The sequence below is a fragment of the Lutra lutra genome, chromosome 5 (assembly GCF_902655055.1).
Source record: "Lutra lutra chromosome 5, mLutLut1.2, whole genome shotgun sequence".
Classification (NCBI taxonomy): Eukaryota; Metazoa; Chordata; class Mammalia; order Carnivora; family Mustelidae; genus Lutra; species Lutra lutra.
The window spans coordinates 76264046-76285646 of NC_062282.1; the positions used below are offsets into that span (position 1 = coordinate 76264046).

Consider the following 21601-nt stretch of genomic DNA (forward strand, 5'->3'; position numbering starts at 1 on the left):
TCATACATGAAAATTACCCAACTCTTCAGGGACTGTGAAAATCTGTAAGAACCTAGAAACTGAAGCAGTCTCCAACTTGAGCCCATTGACTTATGTCCAAAATCATGAAATATTTCAAGGCAGGATAAAGCCTTTGTAAGAAAGCATGAAAAGTCCACATAAAAAATTATAGTAAGAAAGTGACACATCATGACCCATGTAGGATGAGAAAGAAGGAGTTGTGGTCCTGGTGGTAGAGACAGAATCAGAGCCTGGGAAAGATTATAGCCCCAATTATTTAATCCTCTGCAGCTGATCAAGACAGAAAATGACATATTTCTCCATTGATTTCACTAGTTAAATATCCTACTAACCCAGAAAAAGGAAAAATCCTTTTAAAGTACTCTCAGCCAGTGACTAGTGCTGAGAAATTTAACTCTGGGTTTTTTACCAATTTAGAGATACTGTTTTGATAAACAGTCACGGGAAAGGGAAGTCCGTTCAAAATACATATATAGAACACTATTGCATATTATTACACAATTAGTATACAATTATCCTGTTCTGTAATTCATCTTCCAATAAAGTCTTTAAGCCTCCCTAACATGAAATGATGGAGATAGATATAGATATATATTTCTGATATAATTTGAGTGATTACGTCTGTTCATCATGGACGAGCATAACCAATTGGAAAAAACCTCTGGTTTCATCCCATTTGAATGGGCACCTGAATTTTTCTCACATTGCCCCAGAGCCCCAAAATGGCAGATGCAATTTAGCTCAAATATTCCCCAGGGATTTGCTTTTCCAGCGGTGCTAATTACAGCCCCACAGAATGTCAAAACAGACTCTGAGGAGGCGATGGGGAGGCAGAACAAAATGGAGACCGATTTTGAAACCTAACTGCCTTACTTTCACCTCCCAACATGATGATATCATTCATTAGCTACCTTACAGCTCCAGATATTATAGATCAAAGACCCTTAACTCTCACGGAACAGATCACTTCTGCTTCATACATATTTCAGGGAAGCTGAATGTGAAGCTGCAGTTCCATCTGGAGATTACCTGAGACTCCCAGCCTGGAAAATAAATGGGAGCCTCACTTGTCTCAAGCAGGAGTGGGCCATAGGGACACCAACAGAAGGAAGGAAGGTGAGGCAAAGGCAGATGGCCCCCACTGAGTCATCTGTGGCCTTCACCAGGTAAATGCCAAGAGGAAAAGCACAGCCCTTCGTGGTCAGGTAAAGTCCAGTTTGCAGATCCTGGGTAGAGGGCATCCCCCTTTACAGAACCCAAAACCTTTACAAAGCGATCCATTCAGGGACTGTGAGCAAACCACTCTCAGAAGGATTCAGTGCAAAGTAGTTGGGTTAATTTTCACACTACTTGACTGGGGAGAATAGGAAGAAGGGCTGGTTGGCAGGTGGAAAGAGCGTCTCTAAAATGTAACAGAAGTCACAGGAAAAGTGAGATTTCCAGATGACGTTATTTAAGTGCATCGGCTGTGTAATTCGACATTTGACTGGAATTTTAATTGGTGTGCCATGGAAATGTGTACTAATCCAGCCACTGGGAGGTACCAAACATTCTGTTTACTTACTGGGAAGGGAGCTGGCTTCCTGCTCAAGAACCTTATCACTGAGCTGTTTCTGGTTCTATCTTTGGGCCAGCATTGCGCTCCCAGTCTCCTCTCCACCAGGCTCATGCTGCCCATCCCAGGCGAAAACCCCCACCCAGTGGGAATCCAGTCCTTCTGAAGGAAGCGGCTCACACAAGTGGCCCAGCTTGGGCAGGGACTCGAGGTCCCACCAGGCCTCCCTCCACAGACCCCACTCTTGAGAACTGTGTACACAATGGACTGGGAGCTGTGTGCATGAATCCAATTCCGTGTTAATATATCACTCCCACACACCAGAGCCTCGGCTACCTCTGAGCAGGGAAGGAAGATCTTACTCACCTGCATATTCCCCAAGGCATCACTCAGAAGCACCCAATAAATCCTACCCAAATTGTATAAAATAGAAGTAAGGTGTTTCAGCTTTAACATCTTTGTATTCCTGCAAAATTCCCCCAACGGTTACCAGTAAGCGTGTAAATACAGGTGGGTCTATGTGTATAGAGACACTCTAAATCACTTTCTTCCTGAATAGAGCGAGTCTTTGATAAATTGGTCTGACATTTGGTGTAAAGTCCTGCAGGCCCTAGACAAAATGATTTAGAAAATAACCATGTCAGTTGCTCTGCTCTTTCAATAAATAACACACCAGTAAAACACAGATAATAACTGACAATCATACTTGTACTATAACTAATGAGAAAAGATAAAGCAGCAAATGGACTGTTTATATGCGTTTGATGAATTGCATCTCCTGGATAAACCAATGAGAAATAAATGTGTGCTGTGCTGGTTCACTGAAGTAAAACAAATATTTACCACTGAGATTTAGGATTAAGAATGAAATTTACATTTTATTTGGCAACTATGGGGAAGCTATGTCTACATACAGTTGAAAAGTCAAAAACCTACCTCAACTTCCTGAGTACGAAAGCATTATAAATGAGAAAAAAAAAATAAAAGAATCACATCAAACAATCAGAAGGAATGTAAACATTTTCAAAAATTGCATCAAATTTTCATATCATCATAACATTAGAAAGGTCATTGGCAGGTATTTTCCGTCAAGTCACAGACCATCATACCCTTGAAAAAGTTCCATTGTTCATTAAGTTTGTGGGAAAAAAAACATGAGGTTATCGAACAGAATAACACAAGTGGGGAGGGATCTGAGTGTGCACTAGTGACTCATGTCCTTATGGTAGAACAGCTAGCAAAATCATGATTATATCTCAACACCCCATCATGATAACTATCTATGAGAATTTTAAGTGAATAATTTCCTGTGACATCGGTGCAAAGGATGAAACTCAGTAAAATTTCGGAGAGGACATCAGAGACCACAAATAACAGACCTTCTACATGTCTGCAAAGAAACTGTTTTGCCTTGTAGCTCCAAAATAGCTCGAAGGGGTCTAAGACCTGAGAAAGACTTGAATGTGGGTCTTAGAAATAAGTAAAATGAGTAAGATCGTCATGGCGTCTCCTGCCAATTAAAGGATTACCACCACCACAGAGTTCTTCAAGACTTTGCATGTCTCCCTATCCATCCATCCAAGCTGAGGTCAGGGGGAGTGACCTGCTGACTTGTTCGTTTCTCAGAGAGATTCCACCCAAAAGTATGATCTACACATGGTTATTGTTCTGGGAATAGAAATGGGTGTGTGAAGCCCCAAGTGTACTCTGACCAAGACTAGGGGTGTCTCCCCTCATTCAAAGCCATCCATCTCCCAGACGTTATTAGCCTTATTACCAAAATGCCTCTGCTAACCAGGAGCGTGGATCCCTTGATCCGAATAGCCCGGAGGAGAGAAACGGCAGGAACTATGGAGGCAAAGGCCTGGGAGACAGGATAGGCAGGATACTTCAGGCCCCAAAGCAGATAGAGGTTTACATTCTGCCTCCAGCACTCACTGGCCTTGTACCAGCCCCTCAGCTTCCCTTATCTTCCTCTTATCTTGCTACAGAACCAGACACCGCACCCACCTCAAAGGACAGGTCATGGACGGGTGTTAACGTGACCAAGTACCTGCGATATTGTCAGACACAGACAATTAATAAATAAAAGAGGTACACTTTGGTGTCCACTACCAGTGGTTTGGAGTACTGAGACGTCCCAGGAACATGGAGAAAAATGGTTTTTTGTGGAAATACAGTCAACCCTTCAACAACTCTGGGGGTGAGGGGAGCCAAACCCCGATGCAGTTGAAAATCCAACTCCTCAAAATATAATTGCTAATAGCCTACTATTGATCAGAAGCCTTACTGAGTTCATGAACAGTTAACACATATTCTGTATGTTACCATGTATGAGAAACAATGTTCTTACAATGAAGCTCGAGAAAAAAATGGGAAGATAATCTTGAGAAGATATATTTATAGGACTGTACTTTATCAAAAAAAAAAAATCCATGCACAAGTGGACTCACACAGTTCAAGCCCACGTTGTTCAAGAATTAACTGTAATATGCTTAAAGTTTCCATAATGTGACTTCTTGTGCATTTGAATTTTACCAATGAGTGCGGGGAGATGAAGCATACCCAGGAACAATAATTATGTAATATTTTAAATGCATGTGATTTTATTAAATGCATGTCACATATGAACAGTGGCTGAGAAAAAGACAAATTTAGTGAAATGTGAAAACTTGACTTCCAGGCACGTCTCTGTTTAAAGGTCAGGCTTAGATTCTCTAAGATCCAGTGACCCTGTCTTTAAAAAAAAAGAAAGAAAAAAGATACACCAGAAAGCTGTTTTGTGTATCCAGTGAGTTTTGAACCATTATTAAGTATTACATATAACATGTAAATTAAAGTTCCAATCATGAATAACTATATCCTGAGAAAGGAATTGGGCATGCTGTGAACAGGCAAAATTTTGGTGTCATAACTACATGGAGAAAACCGATGCAGACATCCAGAAAGTGTCTGTCTCGTTGACACACCAACCAAGGCCCCTATAACCTTGTAGCATGTGAGCCTTTACTACAAACAACATCCCAGTTACAATGGTATGAGGCCCAGCCTTGTCCAAGTGGCACAGATTCCAAGTTAAATAGATTCTGCCCTTTTTCTGCAAAGGCCACTCCTGCCACACCCCAGGCGGGCGATCTCCATCAATATCCAGACACTACCTTTTAGAGTATAAGATACAGCTCTTAACTACCATGGGCTCCTTCCTCCCCACCCATCCTGCACTGGCGGTGCTCTCAGAGGGACCTGGGCAAAGCAGGGGTTGTCACCCTCGGCTGATTGCTGGGTCACCGGAGGGCATTCCAAACATGGATGCCTCAGCCAGGACAAGCTCCTTCCTTCACTGGTCTGGACTGTGGCCTCCACAGTGTTCTGGGTTTTTTGTTTGTTTAAGTTCCCCAGATGATCCTAATATTTAGCCCTCATTGGCTAAAGGAAGTCACAGATCAACTCAATTGCAGGAAATGAAGGGTGACCCAGGAATGACCAGGCCCATCAAGGGTAGAAAATCAGGTGCACCCCACCAAAAGCTTCCAGAGCTTTCCAGAGCTGTCTCTTCCATTCTCAGGCTAACCCCTCACGGCTTCCCCAGTTCCACACACAGCGCTTCTGTCTGCCAGTTACCCAAGCAAGAACCCAGGCTTCAGGATGGACTCCTCCCCTCTCCCTTCCTTTAGCAGTGATTTCAAGGGCAGGGGGACAAAGGGGGGAAGGGCACGGAAATGGAAACCTGGGACTAGTGGGGTGATGCTGAAAGGTCTTAGAAGGGTTGACCAAGCTGTACAGGAGACCTGCAGGTGGAGCTCTGTCCAGCACCCTCACCCCACATCTACTCATGCCTGAGTCACCCCAAGGAACCACTAGCCTTCGTGACTCAGCTCACCGCAGCTGTGCCGGAAGTCAGGCCTCAGAGCAAATTAAAGTTCACATGAGGTGGCGGAAATCAAACCCAAGAAATCAAAGTCTTAATAATAATCATGCACTAATAATAGTAGCTATCATGTGTCAATGGCCATAATGTCCCAGGCACTGTGCTAAGCCCTTTGTTTTACTCCGACAAACCCTTACAACAGCCCACTGAGACAGGCACCATCAGGACCGCTGAGATGTAGCTGGGGAGATGGAAGCTCAGAAAGGGCAAATGACTACACAAGATCATGCAGCAAGTAAGAAGCACAAGAGGACTGGAACACTTTTGCCTGACTTTGAAAATCATGCTCTAACCATCACTTGATGCCACCTCAGTGGCCCCATATGAAGGGGCCTGTGCAGGTTGGAGACCCTGGAGAGAGGAAATGGGGCTGGGAAGATGCCACCAAGAGAAACCAACAAATGGGAGAGGAGCACGTAGACCACTGGCCTCCTAAAAGGTTTCTCTATTGCTGCCATGACCCATGTGTATCTGAAGCCTCAGCTCTCCCATCTGTGAAATGGGGGAGTGTAAAGACCTGCCTCACAGGGTCTTTGTGAGATCAGAGTTCAAATCCATCTGTCATGCACCTGGATCCAAGAAAGCAGGGAAGACGCCCTCAGTCCCTGATCCACCCCCACCCAAGATGGCAGCCAGGGTTTCGGAACCATGGCCATCAGCCCTGACAAAGCAGCCTCAGAAGTCCTGTTTTTGTGTGCTCTGGATGGAGCACTCACACCTGCCTGCTGCCAGCACTCCCTGGGGCCCAGTTCAAAGAGAAGTATCCATCACAACATCAAGGCACAGCATGGCGGAAGCGGTGGCTTTGGCACCAGCCATCTCTCTGGGAAGCTATGGGTACAGACTTTGCATGAAATTTTCATTAGCTGTACAGTTAGGCCTGCTACAGTTCCTCCCAGCCCTGCCATTCAGCCTCTTCTCTTCGAGGGAACATCTGGGAGGTGTAGCAATAAAGACTCCCTTCACGGTGTCCCCAAGTGTCCCAGCAGCCTCCCTGCCCACCCTCCTCTGTGTCCCAAGGCTCTGGCCCTTGGACCACTTACACAGCAGATACCCACCCCCAGCAAAAAAAAAAAAAAAAAAAAAAAAAAAAAAAAAGCCCCAGCAATATACTGGTCAATGTTTTTTGTCCACTTCCAGCCAATGGTGTCGGCATCAGGATCTGTGAGTGCTCGTGTGATAGTCACAACTTCTGAAGTGACATCCCCACATGGTAAGTGGTAATCAGAGCAGTCAAGCCTGCCAAAACTGGATCCATGCTCCTGAGCAACAGTTTACCTCGACGATCACCAACAAGGCTTCCCATGGAGAAGGGGGAGTGTGAGGCCTCTCTGAGGTTACAGCCATTGCTAAAACCAGAACAACCCTCTGAAAGTGAGGAACCCCACAGCACCCACGCTGCACAGCTGCTGGGCTCAATGAACACCGTTATAGAGAAGGCACCTTTCTTCTCACTCAACCAGCACTTCCACAGCTCTGTGGTGGGTGGAACGAGGGCTCTCCCCACCACCACCCTGCCCCGCACTATCAAAAAGATGCCAGGTAGAGCGGGAGACTCAGAGGACCACACCAAGCGCCACAGCCAGGCTCCCCTCTTGGGAAGCTGCTCACTGGACCTCTGCGTCCCAGAGATGATGTACTGATGGCAGGGGACAGGATGGAGGACCCAGAAGCCACAAGACAGCTGTCCTCATACCAAGGGCAACATGCACTGAGTCCCCTAACAGGGGTCCAGCCCCCTCTTTTGTGGGACCCACGTGGAGTCCTGTTCCATGAACATGGATCGGTCCTGTTCCTCTCCAGGGAAACTGCTACCATCTGGCCACGCTCTAGCTTAGCGCCTGGAGCGCCCACAGAGACAAACTGAAGCGGAAGCTGCAAAAGAAGTTGGGGCCAGAGGCTGGAGGGCCTCAAAGCCTGAGGAGAGAGGCCGACTTCAAGGCACTGAGGAACCACTAGAGGGCACACTTAGAGGGGAACCCCATCAAACTGGTGTTTGATGAGGCAAGTTGGCCTCACTGGGGGGTGGGGGTGGGGGGACAAATGAGAGGGAGTCCACGTGAAACCAAGGACACCAGTGAAGAAGTCTATTCTGCATGTTCACTGTCATCATTCACGCAACGTTTACTACCTACCTGCCCTTGTGCTAGAGAACAAGGAGGAGCAACAGCCAGCCCTTGCCCGCAGGACGCCCACAGCCCGACCAGGGGAGAGAGAGGCAGCCACACAAGCACATGAAGCCAAGTATTACCTGGTAGTGTGGTGATTTCGATAAGAATTATTATAATCGTGAAAGCTACAGGAATACAGAAGAGGAAGCCACTCATTATTCCCGGAAACCTGAACAGACTCTCCTGAGGCGGTGGGTCTCAAGCTGGGTCTGGACAGGCGAGTGGGGTTCCAGGCAAAGAACACACCCCGGGATGGAAGGGGCACTGCAGGCAAGCGAACCAGCAGGTGCGGCGCCAAGGAGCACGAGTCTTCGTGGCAACAGCCATCGACTCAGGCAAAAGGCAGTAACCGTGAACCCACGTGAAGCCACAGAGACAAGACACCAGAGACATAAGCCGGCTTTGCTCAGGATCTCCCCAGACAGCCATCACCACACTGCTCCACTCGTCCCTTCGTCTGGGACTAGGAAGCTCTGCAGCTACTTTGGCTGGCCACCGGCCCCACTGCAGCCTGTCTACTCTAGCTGGAAGGCTGAGCAATGACACCAGGTCTAGGGGAGCCACGCTGGCCTGTGGGCATGCCACCCCAGGGCCGAAAGCCAGCTCACACCCAGGCTCTCTCAATCTCATCAACTGAGAGACACCAGCCACCTGCCAAGGACATGGCAGTCATCACAGACCCCAACAGAAACCAGCTGGTCTGCATGCTTGCCCTTCTCTCCATCCTACAGAGACTCACTGCCAGCATCACGTCTTTTACCTTTGGAGGTGAGCTTCCTGAGAACACAGGCCATGCCGTGTGACTGTGCTCTGGGAACTGGATGCCCCCTCCCAACTCTCAGTCAGTGATATGAGTTAAGGCTCTCCCTCAACTTTCAAAAGGTTTCACTCTAGTTTGCAGGGGACAGGGATAGGGAGAGAGGTGAACCATCAGTTCTTCTACCTATTCTTTAAAGTCAGAACCCTCCAGATCAAAATTATCACGTGGAATCAGTTAGGAACGCCCGGGTGGCTCAGTCAGTTAAGTATCTGCTTTTGGCTCAGGTCATGATCCCAGGGGCCTGGGATCACGAGTCCTGTGTTGGGCTCCTGGCTCAGTGGGGAGCCTGCTTCTCCCTCTGCCCCTCCCCCCACCACTCAGGCTCTCTCTCTCTCTTTCTCTCTCTCTCAAATAAATTGATTAAAAACATCTTTTTAAAAAGTGAGCTCACTTACATGGTAACAAACCACACATTCAACGCACTTTATTTCTGGTGGAGGAACACTTAGCTGGCAGAAGCCATCTTAGCACCTTAATTTTTACGCTCTTTTCTACATTTATTATTTGGGGGTATAACAAGAATGATGATAATAATGCAAGTCTCCTCCAGCCATGAAATTTAGTGGTTCTACATATGCCCAATAATCAGTTCTGCCTGGAAGCTCGATATGAATGAAGTGGCAGCAATTTCCACAGAGTAGCAAGGACTACAGTGTACTAGAGGAATCCAAGAGGGAGCAAAGGAGTAAGCTACTTTTGCCGCTTTTGCTGTGATTTTTATTCTTGCTTCCAAATGGAAGGACCGAATACGAACACAAACAGTAATTATGTCCTGGGTCTTTAAAAATCTTTCTATGAAATAACTAACAAGCATTCAAGAAAGAGTCCAGTTGGATTTTTCTTTTCTACATGATGCCCAGAGGTACTGAGATGGCATCTCTAGGGAAAAAATTTCCAAGATCCAGTTCTCTGGCTCAGTTACCTTCTCGTGAGAGGGGGCGAAATGCCTGGACGAAATCACATACGATGACTTGAGGAGAATACAGAAAACCAAGAAGCAATCAAGAAGGCCAAAGAAGCAAGGGTAGTTACTTCATCCACACAATAACTATGCCATCTTGGGGCCCAGAGCCCTCCTCCTCAGAGGCCTGGGCAAGAAGAAGGGGCAGCCATGGCACCGACATGTCAGTGACAGGACAATGGCTACATCGGAGCGATGCTGGATCCTGTTCATTAAATTTGCCTTCTCATCCAGTCGGCTGCATGGCCGCATTTTCTAGTATCTCAACATCCTCAACTAGTGTCCACAACTCAGAGTAAGCAGGAAAAAAAGAAAAAGAAAAAAGAAAAACACAGAAAAGGACTATAGAAAAATCAGAATGGTTATCAGTGGTTGGGAGAATTCGAAGCTGTTTCTACTTTATTATTTTTCCATTGAAAAAATATGACAGGAAGGACTTCATGTGTTTGTGTGTTGTCTACTCACTGGTCTGTTCACACATTCATTCATTCCGAGTTCTACAGGATGGGGAAAACGAGGCCAGCATCGCTGTAACATTAGAGATGGGGAAACTCTAGGGCACGGAGGTACAATCATCTGGACATGAATTCACACAGCACTGAAATCTGCAGCATGGAGACCAAGAGTTTAGGCTGAAAAATGGACCCATGTCCCAGACAGAGGAAGGACCAATGAAGAGCTTCCTGGGCTGCCATGACCAAGGACAATGACTTGGGGCACTGCCAGGCAGCTGAATGGAGCCACAAACTCTTATAATGAGCCTGTTTGTAGGCTGGCACATAGGGTCACCATCGCCTTGTTCCTTTGTCCTGGAATTGGGGCTGCCCTATTAGGGAATGAAAGACCTAGGATTAACAGGGGGTGACCCTCAGCTCACTCACCAGTGCATGGCCCATAGCCCTGGTGCAGAAACACGCTGAAGGGCCCAGGGCTCACAGCAGAAATCACACTTTTACCCACGAGGTGGTGACAGCTCCAGCAACTCACCCAAATTGCAGCTCGATTTAATAAGGCATCCGAGGTTCAGACCCCTCATCTGACTGACCAGCAGGACACACAAACCCCCGCTAGAATCGGAGACCCCTTGTCAGGGCCGCCCGCTGGAATTATTTGGGAACAATACCGCATGTGGGTTATTTTGGGGTTGCCCATCAAAGCCTCATGGCTCCTTTCCCACATCTCTCTTTTCACGGAATTCAGCTCTTAGCCCAGCTTGGAGCTGAGATCAATGGCTCTGCTTCCCGATCAGAAACATACAAGAGCACAAAAGCCTATGGCACACTCTTCAGTGGTAACTTCTCTTGATGTCTCCACTGCCATTGCCTAAGCGATTCTGGGCAAGCGATTCAACCTCTGCAAACTGGGTTCCTCGCCTGTACAATGAGGGCCAGGGTGCCTCCTCCATCGGGATGACTGCAAGGGTTACCTGAGACGTCTATGCAAAATGCCTGGCACGCAGCACACACCCGAACCTGGTAACTCTATTTTTTAATTGACCTCTGTGTGTCCTATGCTCTGAGCCAGTGACAAGAGTTTTAAAATCAGACTGCCAGCGTCCTCTGGATCCATCTATTTCTGATCCTGCCATCCTGACTCTGAGGAGATGTTTTAAGAAATGAAATCTGGGTATGGTGGCTTTGGAAAAGCAGCAGCCGCTGCTCTGCACAGAAGTGTAAATAAAATGCCACTTAAGTAATCACATTACTCACAGCTTAATGCATGTGATCCAGAGCTGCAAGCCAGCCCGCGCGTGTGACGGATTTCTCATTATCTGTCGGCCGCCGCTGCAGTCCGTCCAACCGTCCACAGGCGTCCTCCAGATGGGACCCGCACTCCCGCTATCAGTAGGACCAGACTTGGCAGGGAGGAGGCAATGCCTTCCTAATGAGGTGATAATACACACAGACCTGTATGCTTGGGGGAGAGCCGTCAGGGTCTAAGTCAGCTGCTAAAGGTGCCATCCTCGGCTCACAGGGGCTCCCAACATAGTCTGGGCCACAGGAAATCTCTAGCTCAATCCTCCCAGCTGGCCAGCGTCAGGTAGGGATGGAGCCTCCTCGGGGGCCATGACGTAGCCCACTTTCCACGTAGCAGTGTCAAGGCCCAGACCAATGTCAAGGGCCAGACTGAAGGAGGGATCCAGGCAATGCTGTGCTAAATCTCCCTCCTTTATGAGGAGGGTCTCTGAAATTCCAGAGTTTTCCATGTGACTAGACCTGCCCTGAAAACCGCCAGAAAGTGACTGGGAAATGTTAGGTCCTTATACCATTCGCGCTCTGGATCCATGCAGAGCCTCCAGAAAATCTATTTCGGAATCCACTGAAACATGAAAGCTAGGTTCACCACTGCACCACCCACCTCTCCTCGGGGACGGAGTTCCCTAAACATGGGTGGCTTTGATCGAGGCAAGGCTTCTCCTCAGAGCCTCTGCCCTTCCCCCTTCCACCTCCTACCAGGGCTTCTGTGCCCTGGTGGTCTTCTTCCCTGTGCTCATTCATCAAAAGTTACTCCTGGACCCGCCTTCACAGCCAGGTCAAGAGGATCGTGACAGCTCGCACGCCATTCAGAGTCAATGAAGGATCCAAGCCTAAGGTGGCAAAACCCTGGCGAAGCAGCTGAGAAAACAAAGGAGAAGGATATTCGGGCAGAGGGCCTTGGCTGCCCCCTGAATTTATGGTGTATCTGGTCAGCCTGGTCCAGGGAAGGGTGAGGAGGATGGGGAATGAGCCGGGAGAGGGGAAGAGAATGAAAGAGTCTGCGAAGAGTCATGAAGGGAAAAGAAACAGTGACCGGAAGAGTGACCACAAGCAATGTGAGAATATTTTCCGCTACAGATCCACGGGGTGGTAGAACAAGGACCCAGGGCCTAGCGAGGTGCTGGTGTCCTGCCATTTTCTAAGGGGTGGGGGTGGGGGGGCAGTTTCAAAAAAACAGCATCTCATGCCTGTGTTCTCACAAGGACTTCGCAAGGATGGAGAGGTCAGCTACCTTTCACAGTTAAGGCTCAAAGGTTAACTAACTTGTTTAAGGTCACACAGCAGGCTTCCAAATCCAGCTCTGTCCAACTGCAGAGCCTGCACTCTTTCCACACGCCATGATCAGCCAGTGCCCGGGAATGCAGGGAGTCTCCCCGAGTCCTAGCCCATCCGATCCCCAAGGGTAGACTCTGCTGACCCCAGCTCAAACCTCAGCAACTAGCGGGGACTCTGGTTCACTGAGAGCTGAGATGGGAAAAATGATGGCTTCTTCTGGTTCTTTTGCAAGCAAAGGCCTACCCTTAGCCAAGCCCAGGGAAGCTGAGCCTCTAGGGCTAGGATCTGGGTGAAGCCAGAGGGTGGGTAAAGGGAGAAGAACTGAAATCCGAGGAGACACCTTGGACTGGGGTGGGGGGAGGGGAGGAACATGCTATTACACTGAACCTCTTTGTGGTTGCTGGGTGCAGCTGAAGGACCGAAGAGCAAGCAGGAGTCTGGTCGACGAGACGCACAGCCTGGACCAGGTGCAGGTAGGGCTCATTCATGTTAGAAGGGAGACCACTTGGCTAAGTGTATCCCCGACCACTGAGCCCCTTTCCCTGCCCCCCTGCTACAGCGTAACCTTGGACCTGACCCCAGGGGGCCCCCAAGCAATCACTGTGTGAGCACACACACACACCTGAACCAACTGGGGGACCACCTTACTAAAAACCAGATGCAGATTTGATAGGGGTCCTTGCTTGCCTTCCTGCTCATCCTTGCATTCTTCCACACAACAATTATGCCCGAATGGTAGAATTGGAGAAAATCTCTAATAAATTATGACCGCATCCTCAACCACAGCAACCCAGACCTTTTGGGTTTATTAACACTGTCTCTGTGCTCTTTAGAGAACCCCATTATTCTTAAGTCTTTTGTAACTTAAAGGTACCTGGGAACATAAATCTCCCCCTTCCCCCGCCCCCGGTAATGTGAACGAGTCCCATAACAACAGCGGCAGTTCATTACTATGCCATTCTGGGTTCTATTTCTCCAAGAAAATAAATAACCAGTTTAAAAACTGTCAGAAAAAATGTTTCACTAATCCTCAGCTTAAACGTGATTATTTATTAGGAAGTGGTGAAAGCTACACACACCTGTGGTAACCCTAAGCACATGTGGTCCTCAGTGAGTTTTTTTTTTTAAAGATTTTATTTATTTATTTGACAGACAGAGATCACAAGTAGGCAGAGAGGCAGACAGAGAGAGGGGGAAGTGGCTCCCTGCTGAACAGAGAGCCCAATGTGGGGCTCGATCCCAGGACCCTGGGACCATGACCTGAGCTGAAGGCAGAGGCTTTAACCCACTGAGCCACCCAGGTGCCCCCCTCAGTGAGTTTTTATTTAAAGGTGGGGAAAATACCTACAACACAAAACGGCTACACATTTCCATGTTGAACAGATCTTTATTTTAGGCCAGCTCTGGCCTCTGGGGCTGATCTTGGCAATGGAAGCCCACTGCACCAAATGCCCAGGCAGGGGAGAATCTGGGGAGAGACCGTGCAAGAGATGGGGGAGAGGAAAATAGGAGGTGTAGGGCTGCTACCTTGTGCCCGGCAGGGCCCACCCTCCCAGCGAGGGTCCTGCAAACCTGTTCTCTAAAGAGCCAGAAAGCAAATACTGTTTGCCTTTGTGGGCTACACATGTGCTCTGTCACAAAAGGTTAAAAACGAGGTATTTTAAAGGAAGATTTACACAAATTCTACCCGGTTCGACAGACATCTGTGGACTCTCTTGGTGATTACGATCTCAGGGTGTAATAGAGGAAGCCAGGAGCAGCTGGAGACTTTCCCTACCATCTTGAGGTTTATACGGTCTAGGTTCCATCCTTAACAAAAACAGGCTCTCTAACCTGAAAGCAAAATGGAGGAGACTCTTTCTGATGACTTTTCAGGTGCTCCTGTGAGCTCCTCGGCCACAGTTCTCCTGACCGCTCCCCCGCCCATAGATAAAGCAGACCTACAAAGGCCCCAGACAGCTGTCGTGGCATCAACTGTTTCTGCCCGGAGTTCCTTGCAAAAGACAGCCCGGGCCCAGCCCTCAGACCACCCGTGAGAGCCGAGCCACATGCTCCACTTACCGGGCTCAGACTTTTTGGTCCACACTTGTCTCAAGCGGAGATAAATCCGGCCCCACATAGGCCTGCTCCTGACTGAGCACTTGGGAAACACTTCCATGAAGGGATAGCACTGGGAAGGGTCCTTAAGGACCCACGAGACTTCCTTTCTCCCAGATCCTACGCAACTGGGAAAGGGGCACACACACACACACACACACACACACACTCATGACTGTCCTCTTGAGACCTCTCTGGGCGAAAAACCTAGTTAAATTGTCAGGAATGAGTTAACTAGGGAAACAAACTGCATTGCCTTTTCCCTTTTTTGTTTCCAACTCCAAGGACAAGATTTCTCAGATGCCCCTAAAAGTTTCTGCAATTGTCTCTAGACAGATACTATTGAGGAGAGAAAGTAAATTGCTCTCCGCAATTACTAAGCTTTGAAGTCCCTAAACAGCCAATCTTCATGCTGCCATTGTAGTTGTGTCTACGGACGGCTGGTTCAGGCGAGGGTAATCATTCCCAGAGCCCTCCGCTACGGCTAAATGTTCGAAAGGCACTGTGGAAAATTACCCAGAAAACAGCTGCTTATGCTTTAGGCAGTTCCTACGTGGGGAGAGAAGCAACGGGTGGGGGGTGGGGGTGGGGGTAGGCAGAAGCCATAAAATTGAGAAAATACTATTTTCAAGTTAAAAGTGAAGGGAAGTCCCTTTGCAAGAGGTAATCAATAGGTGGGAGCACACAAAGGCAAGACCCTCTGGTTACAGAGAGAAGGCAAGCGGCAAGAGTCACCCCCAAATGCCAAGTCAGTGAGCTACAACAGTCCCAGAGAGAGTGAAGGCACCCCTGTTATGGTCCCCAGGGCACTAGAGGTGCCTCACCCAGCAAAGGGAGCCAGGCCCGCCCCAAGCTTCTGATTTTCTCCCTCCATGCACAAAACTCTACAACACAGAGATAGCTTCTCAATCAACTGGAGTAAATTGTGCGGCTCAAGGCACAGAGCTACTGACATTTTAAAAGGCCAGGTAATGGCAGCTGTTCTACCTCTCCAGCCATAAGCCAAGAATCTTAGAGACTTGGGAACCCTTGGATACACCCAACACTGACTTTCCACCAGGTCTCGCCAATAAGCTGCCCACAACCTAGAGGGCCCAGCACAATATCCACATTCCTACTCATTGCTTCCCCTAGAAGGGTCCTCTCCCCTCAACCAGGGCCAATTCCCACCATCAGAGTTGTGAGGACTTGACCAGGGCTGGAAACTCAGCTTCCAGCAGTGACTAGAGAGAGGATCTGGAAACAGCCAGAGACTGTCAACACCGGTTTCTTCTAGGTTTCTGAGACCAGGCCATCATTAGACGTTGTGCTTGGACAGCAGGCTACATTTAAAAGGGAAATCTCGACTCACAATGATTTTCACATCCATGATTCTAGACCAGGTTGTTGCTAAGTATTGACGCCGGGCAAATTTTATCCCAAACTTTAAGGTCCTCCTGATCACATGAGGAGAACAAGACGCGGTGCCTTCCAGAATGAGGAGGAAGAAAAGACCTTGAAAAGGCCCCGAGGAGACAATCAGCTTCAGTGATTTATTTCTTAGAGAGAGAACTGGGGAAGGAGAAGCTGCCCGATTTTTACATCAGGACTGAACTATTCCTAGCAGGAGGCCTGGAATGTGGTTCTGCTGGCTGGATCCAAATTGCCAAGGGCAAGGCTGCCTGTTTACCCCCAGGACAGCAGGGCAGACAACGGAGCTCAGGAGCCCAGCAGAGCCCACTCTGAACCTGCCTCCAGCATGTACTGACTGTGTGCCTTTGGAAAGGTACTGAACCGTGCTATTCCCAGCTATAAAGGGAGGTTATTAATGCGGCCAAGTTCTTAGACTTTACCGAGTCCAAATGAAGGAGTCCATGTAGAGTGCTTGCACAAAGGATGGATGAATGGTCAGAAACAGTAGCCACTGTAAGTAGAATTGTTGTTTAATAGATGATCCCCCACTTATATGCATCTTAACCCTGGAGTCCTTTCCTTTTCAAAGACTTCCCCTCGTTACCTCTTTAGGGAAAAACAATTTCAAGGGAATGCTTGATTGGCCTGTTGCTTTTTCTTTTAACACAGCGCATTCTCTGACGTCATGGTCTGAAAACAGGTGCAAAGAGTCAGTGACTTTGAGTCTTTAAAAAAGAAGGAGAAAGCAAAAACCCTACCTAACATGTAAGCCAGAGGCAAAGGTGAGGAAAGATGGTTTTGTTTTAAAATAGAGAAAAAGCAGTTCTTGTGGAGGACAGACCACAAGTCTCCCAGCTGGAGGTGTGTCGGTTGCAGCTAGAACAAAACTGCAGAGAGCGATCCACTATTCCCAAAAAGAGGAGAAAAGCACATTTTCCTGTAGATGCGGCTTCAAAATATTCAAGGGAGCGGCACCTGGGTGGCTCCGTCAGTGAAGCATCTGCCTTCGGCTCAGGACATGATCTCAGGGTCTTGGGATCCAGCTCTCTGTCGGGCTCCCTGCTTCTGCTTCTGCCCAACCCCCGACTTGTGCTCCCTCTCAAATAAAATATTTAATTAATAAATAAATTAATTAGTATAATATATAAGGGAAATGGCACACAAAGAAGAAAACTCATAAAGCATCTTCTTCATCAAGAAACACCAGGAGAATGAAGGAAACACGCCAGAGTGGGAGAAGATAGTTGCATCATTTGAAACCAACAAATGGCTTGCATCTAGAACATAAAGACTGTACACAAATCCCCAAGAAATAGAAAGATGACCTTATTGAAAAAATACCCTCAAGAGATTTGCACAGGCACTCACAATACAGGCTACTCCTAGGCCAAAATCTAGCAGACAGGCTAAAACATTTGACCACGACCACACCCAGAAAAAGACATGGGACAACTGGAACGCTCATGCTTGCCAGCAGGAGTGTGGTCCTGACATACTGTCAGAAAACCGTTGGATGGGATGAACTGAAGAAGGTCACAGGTTCCCCCTCTGACCCAGAGACGACATTCCCAGGAAGATATGCAACAGAAATGAGCACAGATATACAAAAAGGCTGATAAAAGAATGTTCATCAGCAGCAACACTCCCAGTAGCCTCACTGGAACAACTCAAATATCCACCAATAGCCAATGGATATGCCGTGGTGTGTTTGCACACAGGAAAGCCAGGCAGCGGCACCAACATCCGTGTTGCAGCATGGATGGTCCCACAGGCATTGTACCCACTGGGAAAAGACCAGACATGGAAGAATGTGAACTACACGACATCATCTACATCAGGTTCAAAAAAGGCAAAACTGAGGGATGATGGAAACTCAGAAGAGCAGTACCCTCTGGGAAGAAGTGAGGGGGAAGAAGTCAGGAGGGGGTAAGGGTAGGGAGGACAAGTCAGACATACAGGTGCACATCTCTTCCCCAAGGTGCAGGTTCCATTAGTCCCTTGGTGGGAAGTCTATTCCTTTTGGCACTTGGTACACAAATGTGTTAGAGTCTAATAAAAAAGGTATCCTGAGTGACTAAAGGAAAGAAAGAGTCTTTTCCACTGTAGGTATGTGATCTAGGCGGGTCTCTGCATGGTTGGAAATCAAGACATATTAGGAGTCAGAAAAAGAAATTTCTGGGAAACATTCACGTGGCAGAATGGGTGTGGGTTTTCTTTTTTTAGTTTTTATTTTTTTAATTTCTTTTCAGTGTTCCAGAATTCATTGTTTATGCACCACACAGCACTCCGTGCAATGCATGCCCTCCATAATACCTACCACCAGGCTCACCCAACCTCCCACCCCTCGCCCCTGCAAAACCCTCAGATTGTTTTTCAGAGTCCACAGTCTCTCATGGTTCATCTCCCCCTCCAGTTTCCCCCAACTCCCTTCTCCTCTCCATCTCCCCATGTCCTCCATGCTATTCCTTATGCTCCACAAATAAGCAGAACCGTATGATAATCAACTCTCTCTGCTTGACCTACTTCACTCAGCATAATCTCTTCCAGTCCCGTCCGTCCATGTTGATACAAAAGTTGGGTATTCATCCTTTCTGATAGAGGCATCATACTCCATAGTATACATGGACCATATCTTCTTTATCCATTCGTCCGTTGAAGGGCATCTTGGTTCTTTCCACAGTTTGGCGACTATGGCCATTGCTGCTATGAACATTGGGGTAAAGACGGCCCTTCTTTTCACTACATCTCTATCTTTGGGGTAAATACCCAGTGGTGCAATTGCAGTGTCATAGGGAAGCTCTATTTTTAATTTCTTAAGGAATCTCCACACTGTTTTCCAAAGTGGCTACACCAACTTGCATTCCCACCAACAGTGTAAGAGGGTTCCCCTTTCTCCACATCCTCTCCAACACACGTTGTTTATGGTCTTGTTAATTTTGGCCATTCTAACTGGTGTTAAGGTGGTATCTCAATGTGGTTTTGATTTGAATCTCCCTGATGGCTAGTGATGATGAACATTTTTTCATGTGTCTGTTAGCCATTTGTATGTCTTCCTTGGAGAAATGTCTGTTCACGTCTTCTGCCCATTTTTTGCCATGATTATCTGTTTTGTGTGTGAATTGCTGGACAGGCACACGCCCAGAGACAGGGGGCCACCATCTTCGTCTGGGAAGCCAGAAAAGCACAAGGGAGACCTAGGACCAGCACAACTAATAATCAATGCATTAATTGTTCCCTAAGCACCAGCATTGTTTTAAACACTTAAAATGGATTAACTCATGTAGTTGTCATCAATTCCTCCCTTTCAAATAAGCACAGAGGAATTAAGTGGCTGACACAAGGTCACACAATTAGCAAAGGATAGAGCATGGATTCATTCATTTCAGGTGGTCTTGCTCCAGAATTCACAGGCTTAGGGCTGTGCTGTGTCAATACCTGAAACCACCTGTTCATCTAAGGAAGAATAGTAAATCCAACCACCCATCTTGGCAGAGGCACTCATGCTAGCAATGGGGAGAGGGAAGACAGGCCAAGAGGAGAAGAGCCATTGTTTACAGAGCACCTACACCGTGCCAGGCAATGGGGTAAGGACTGTCCCCAAGCTAAATTTGATTTTCACAAGAGCATTATCAAGCAGCTACTAAAAGCATCCCCACTGGAGAGAAGTAGTAAGTGAGGCTGGGAAAATGTAAGTTCCCACAGCCAGTGAAGGGCACAGGAAGGATGTGAACTCCCAACTCCCCACTGACCTGAAAGGTCAGTGAAGTCTACAAGCCAGGATAGGCCCTGGTGTCACTGTGTTTCCATGGCAACTCCAGGGAAGCCGCCATCACTGAAGTGGGGTTTCGGAGGGAGAGTTCATACCTCCAGTTGCTTTCTAGAATGGAGCCCTCCTGCTTTGGTTGGGGGAGTTGGGGCTGACATGTAAGAATCCCTATACAACCAACAGCTGGATTGAGACACAAAGATGTCCCATCTGGAGTGGTGGAGTGGACATCTGTACCAGAGGGTCCCCGTCTTCTTACAGGAGAACCTCTACCTATGATTCTGGCCTGGCTTTGCATACCCACCAGCCACACACAGGGCCCCATGACTCAGAGTTGGCCAAGTTTGCCCTCCTGGCCATACCACAGTGATTCACCCAGGAATCAGTACCTGACCCTACAGATCACTGAGAGTCCTCCCTGAGCTTACATACGGATGCCAGAGAGAGACAGTTCTCTCCACATGCCTCTATTAGGAAGAGCTGGCTTGGAACTTCTCCAGAACATATTTCCAGTCACAAGGGAAAAGGATGTCTAAGAATAAAGCTAGTGTGTCAAAGGAGATGCACTGCAGAAACAAAGTTAGGTCAAGCCCTGGATACAGCTGGGCCTGAAGTCCAACACTGGACTTCCAAATTAGGTGGAATATAACCCTTAAGCTAGGCTGACCTGGGTTTCAGTGCCATGCAACCATAAGTGATCTAACACGGCACAGGTCTCTGAGTAAGATATGATTTAGGGACATTTTTCAAAATAAGTCCTAGCAGCTTGAATAGGGAAAATGGAGCAGTCTGAATGACCTCTAAGGAAGGTTCTATAAGGGAACTATCTTAAACTGAACCCCTAAAACCCTTGCTCAGCTTCATGGGAAAGGTTTCATGAGAAAACTCTGGTGTCTCTCCACTCACTGGTGTAATTGGGATGGGAAGGGAGTGGATAAAAGAAAGCAAAACAAACTAGGAAGGAAAAAAAAAAGTAGAGGGGAGACAGATCAAAATGCTGGGGCAGCTACCTGGGTGAGTCACCCATCATCTTTCCGAGCAGACGGCTATCAGAAAGAAGCCCTCCTCCACAGCAGCACCCAACACAGCCAGGCTTGGCTCCTACAAATGACTCTGTACGGGGTAATGAATCGACCCATCTTTAACAAGATTCTCCTGCAATTTTAATTCTATACAAGAGCCAGGCGGTGAGAAAAAACAAAATGGTATTTTACTACCTGTAGATACACACCTTAACTTCTAAATCCCTACCTTCAGATAGGAAGGGGGTCAGCAGTAAGGGGAAATTAAATCCATAAATCCACTGATTTATCTCTGCACACACAGAGAACTGGCACCAAGACCGTGAACTCTCTTCATGGGCTGTATTTCCCCCAGAGTTGTTGCTGCAAACACAGTGGAAAATCCTGATTTGGAAGGAGAAATAATTCCATTTTCATCTTGTTTATCTTCTTGGTCTAGTAATCCCCTGCGGCCACCGCCCATCTGGCACGTTCCTATAAGACAACTGTGGCCACTGTTGCTCAATTCAATTCTGTGGTTGGTTGGTGGAATGCGGTTTTCAACGTATACTGTATGGACCATTGGGTATTGGGCTTATTTTTCTTAAATAAATCTAATAAACCAACACTGAGCACCATTTATTTCAGGAATATGTTGAAAGTACAAATAACATGTAGGCAGCTTTTATGAGAGCACATGAAATGCTATCTGCAGGGGAGTTAACAGAGCCCAACAAATTAGTCTAATCTCAAGTGGACCAGGAAGAAGCCAACAGACGCACCAAAGCAAAATGCAATTAGTAACAATATTCTGCAACTCTGTTGCCCGCAGGAGCATCTGAGGCTATGCAACATGC

The 21601-nt window shown here is 47.5% G+C and overlaps 1 protein-coding gene across 2 annotated transcripts in view; it reads right to left on the reverse strand.

The window, feature by feature from the left end:
- The window catches only part of SPOCK1 (SPARC (osteonectin), cwcv and kazal like domains proteoglycan 1), a 516740-nt gene that overhangs the window by 285813 nt on the left and 209326 nt on the right, over positions 1-21601 (reverse strand). The window contains exon 3 of one of the 2 annotated variants that reach the window (XM_047730550.1): positions 2513-2521. The exons of the other annotated variant lie outside the window; for it this stretch is intronic. Coding sequence (XP_047586506.1) covers positions 2513-2521 — 9 coding nt within the window. The remainder of the gene's footprint in view (positions 1-2512; positions 2522-21601) is intronic. 2 annotated transcript variants of the gene reach the window in all.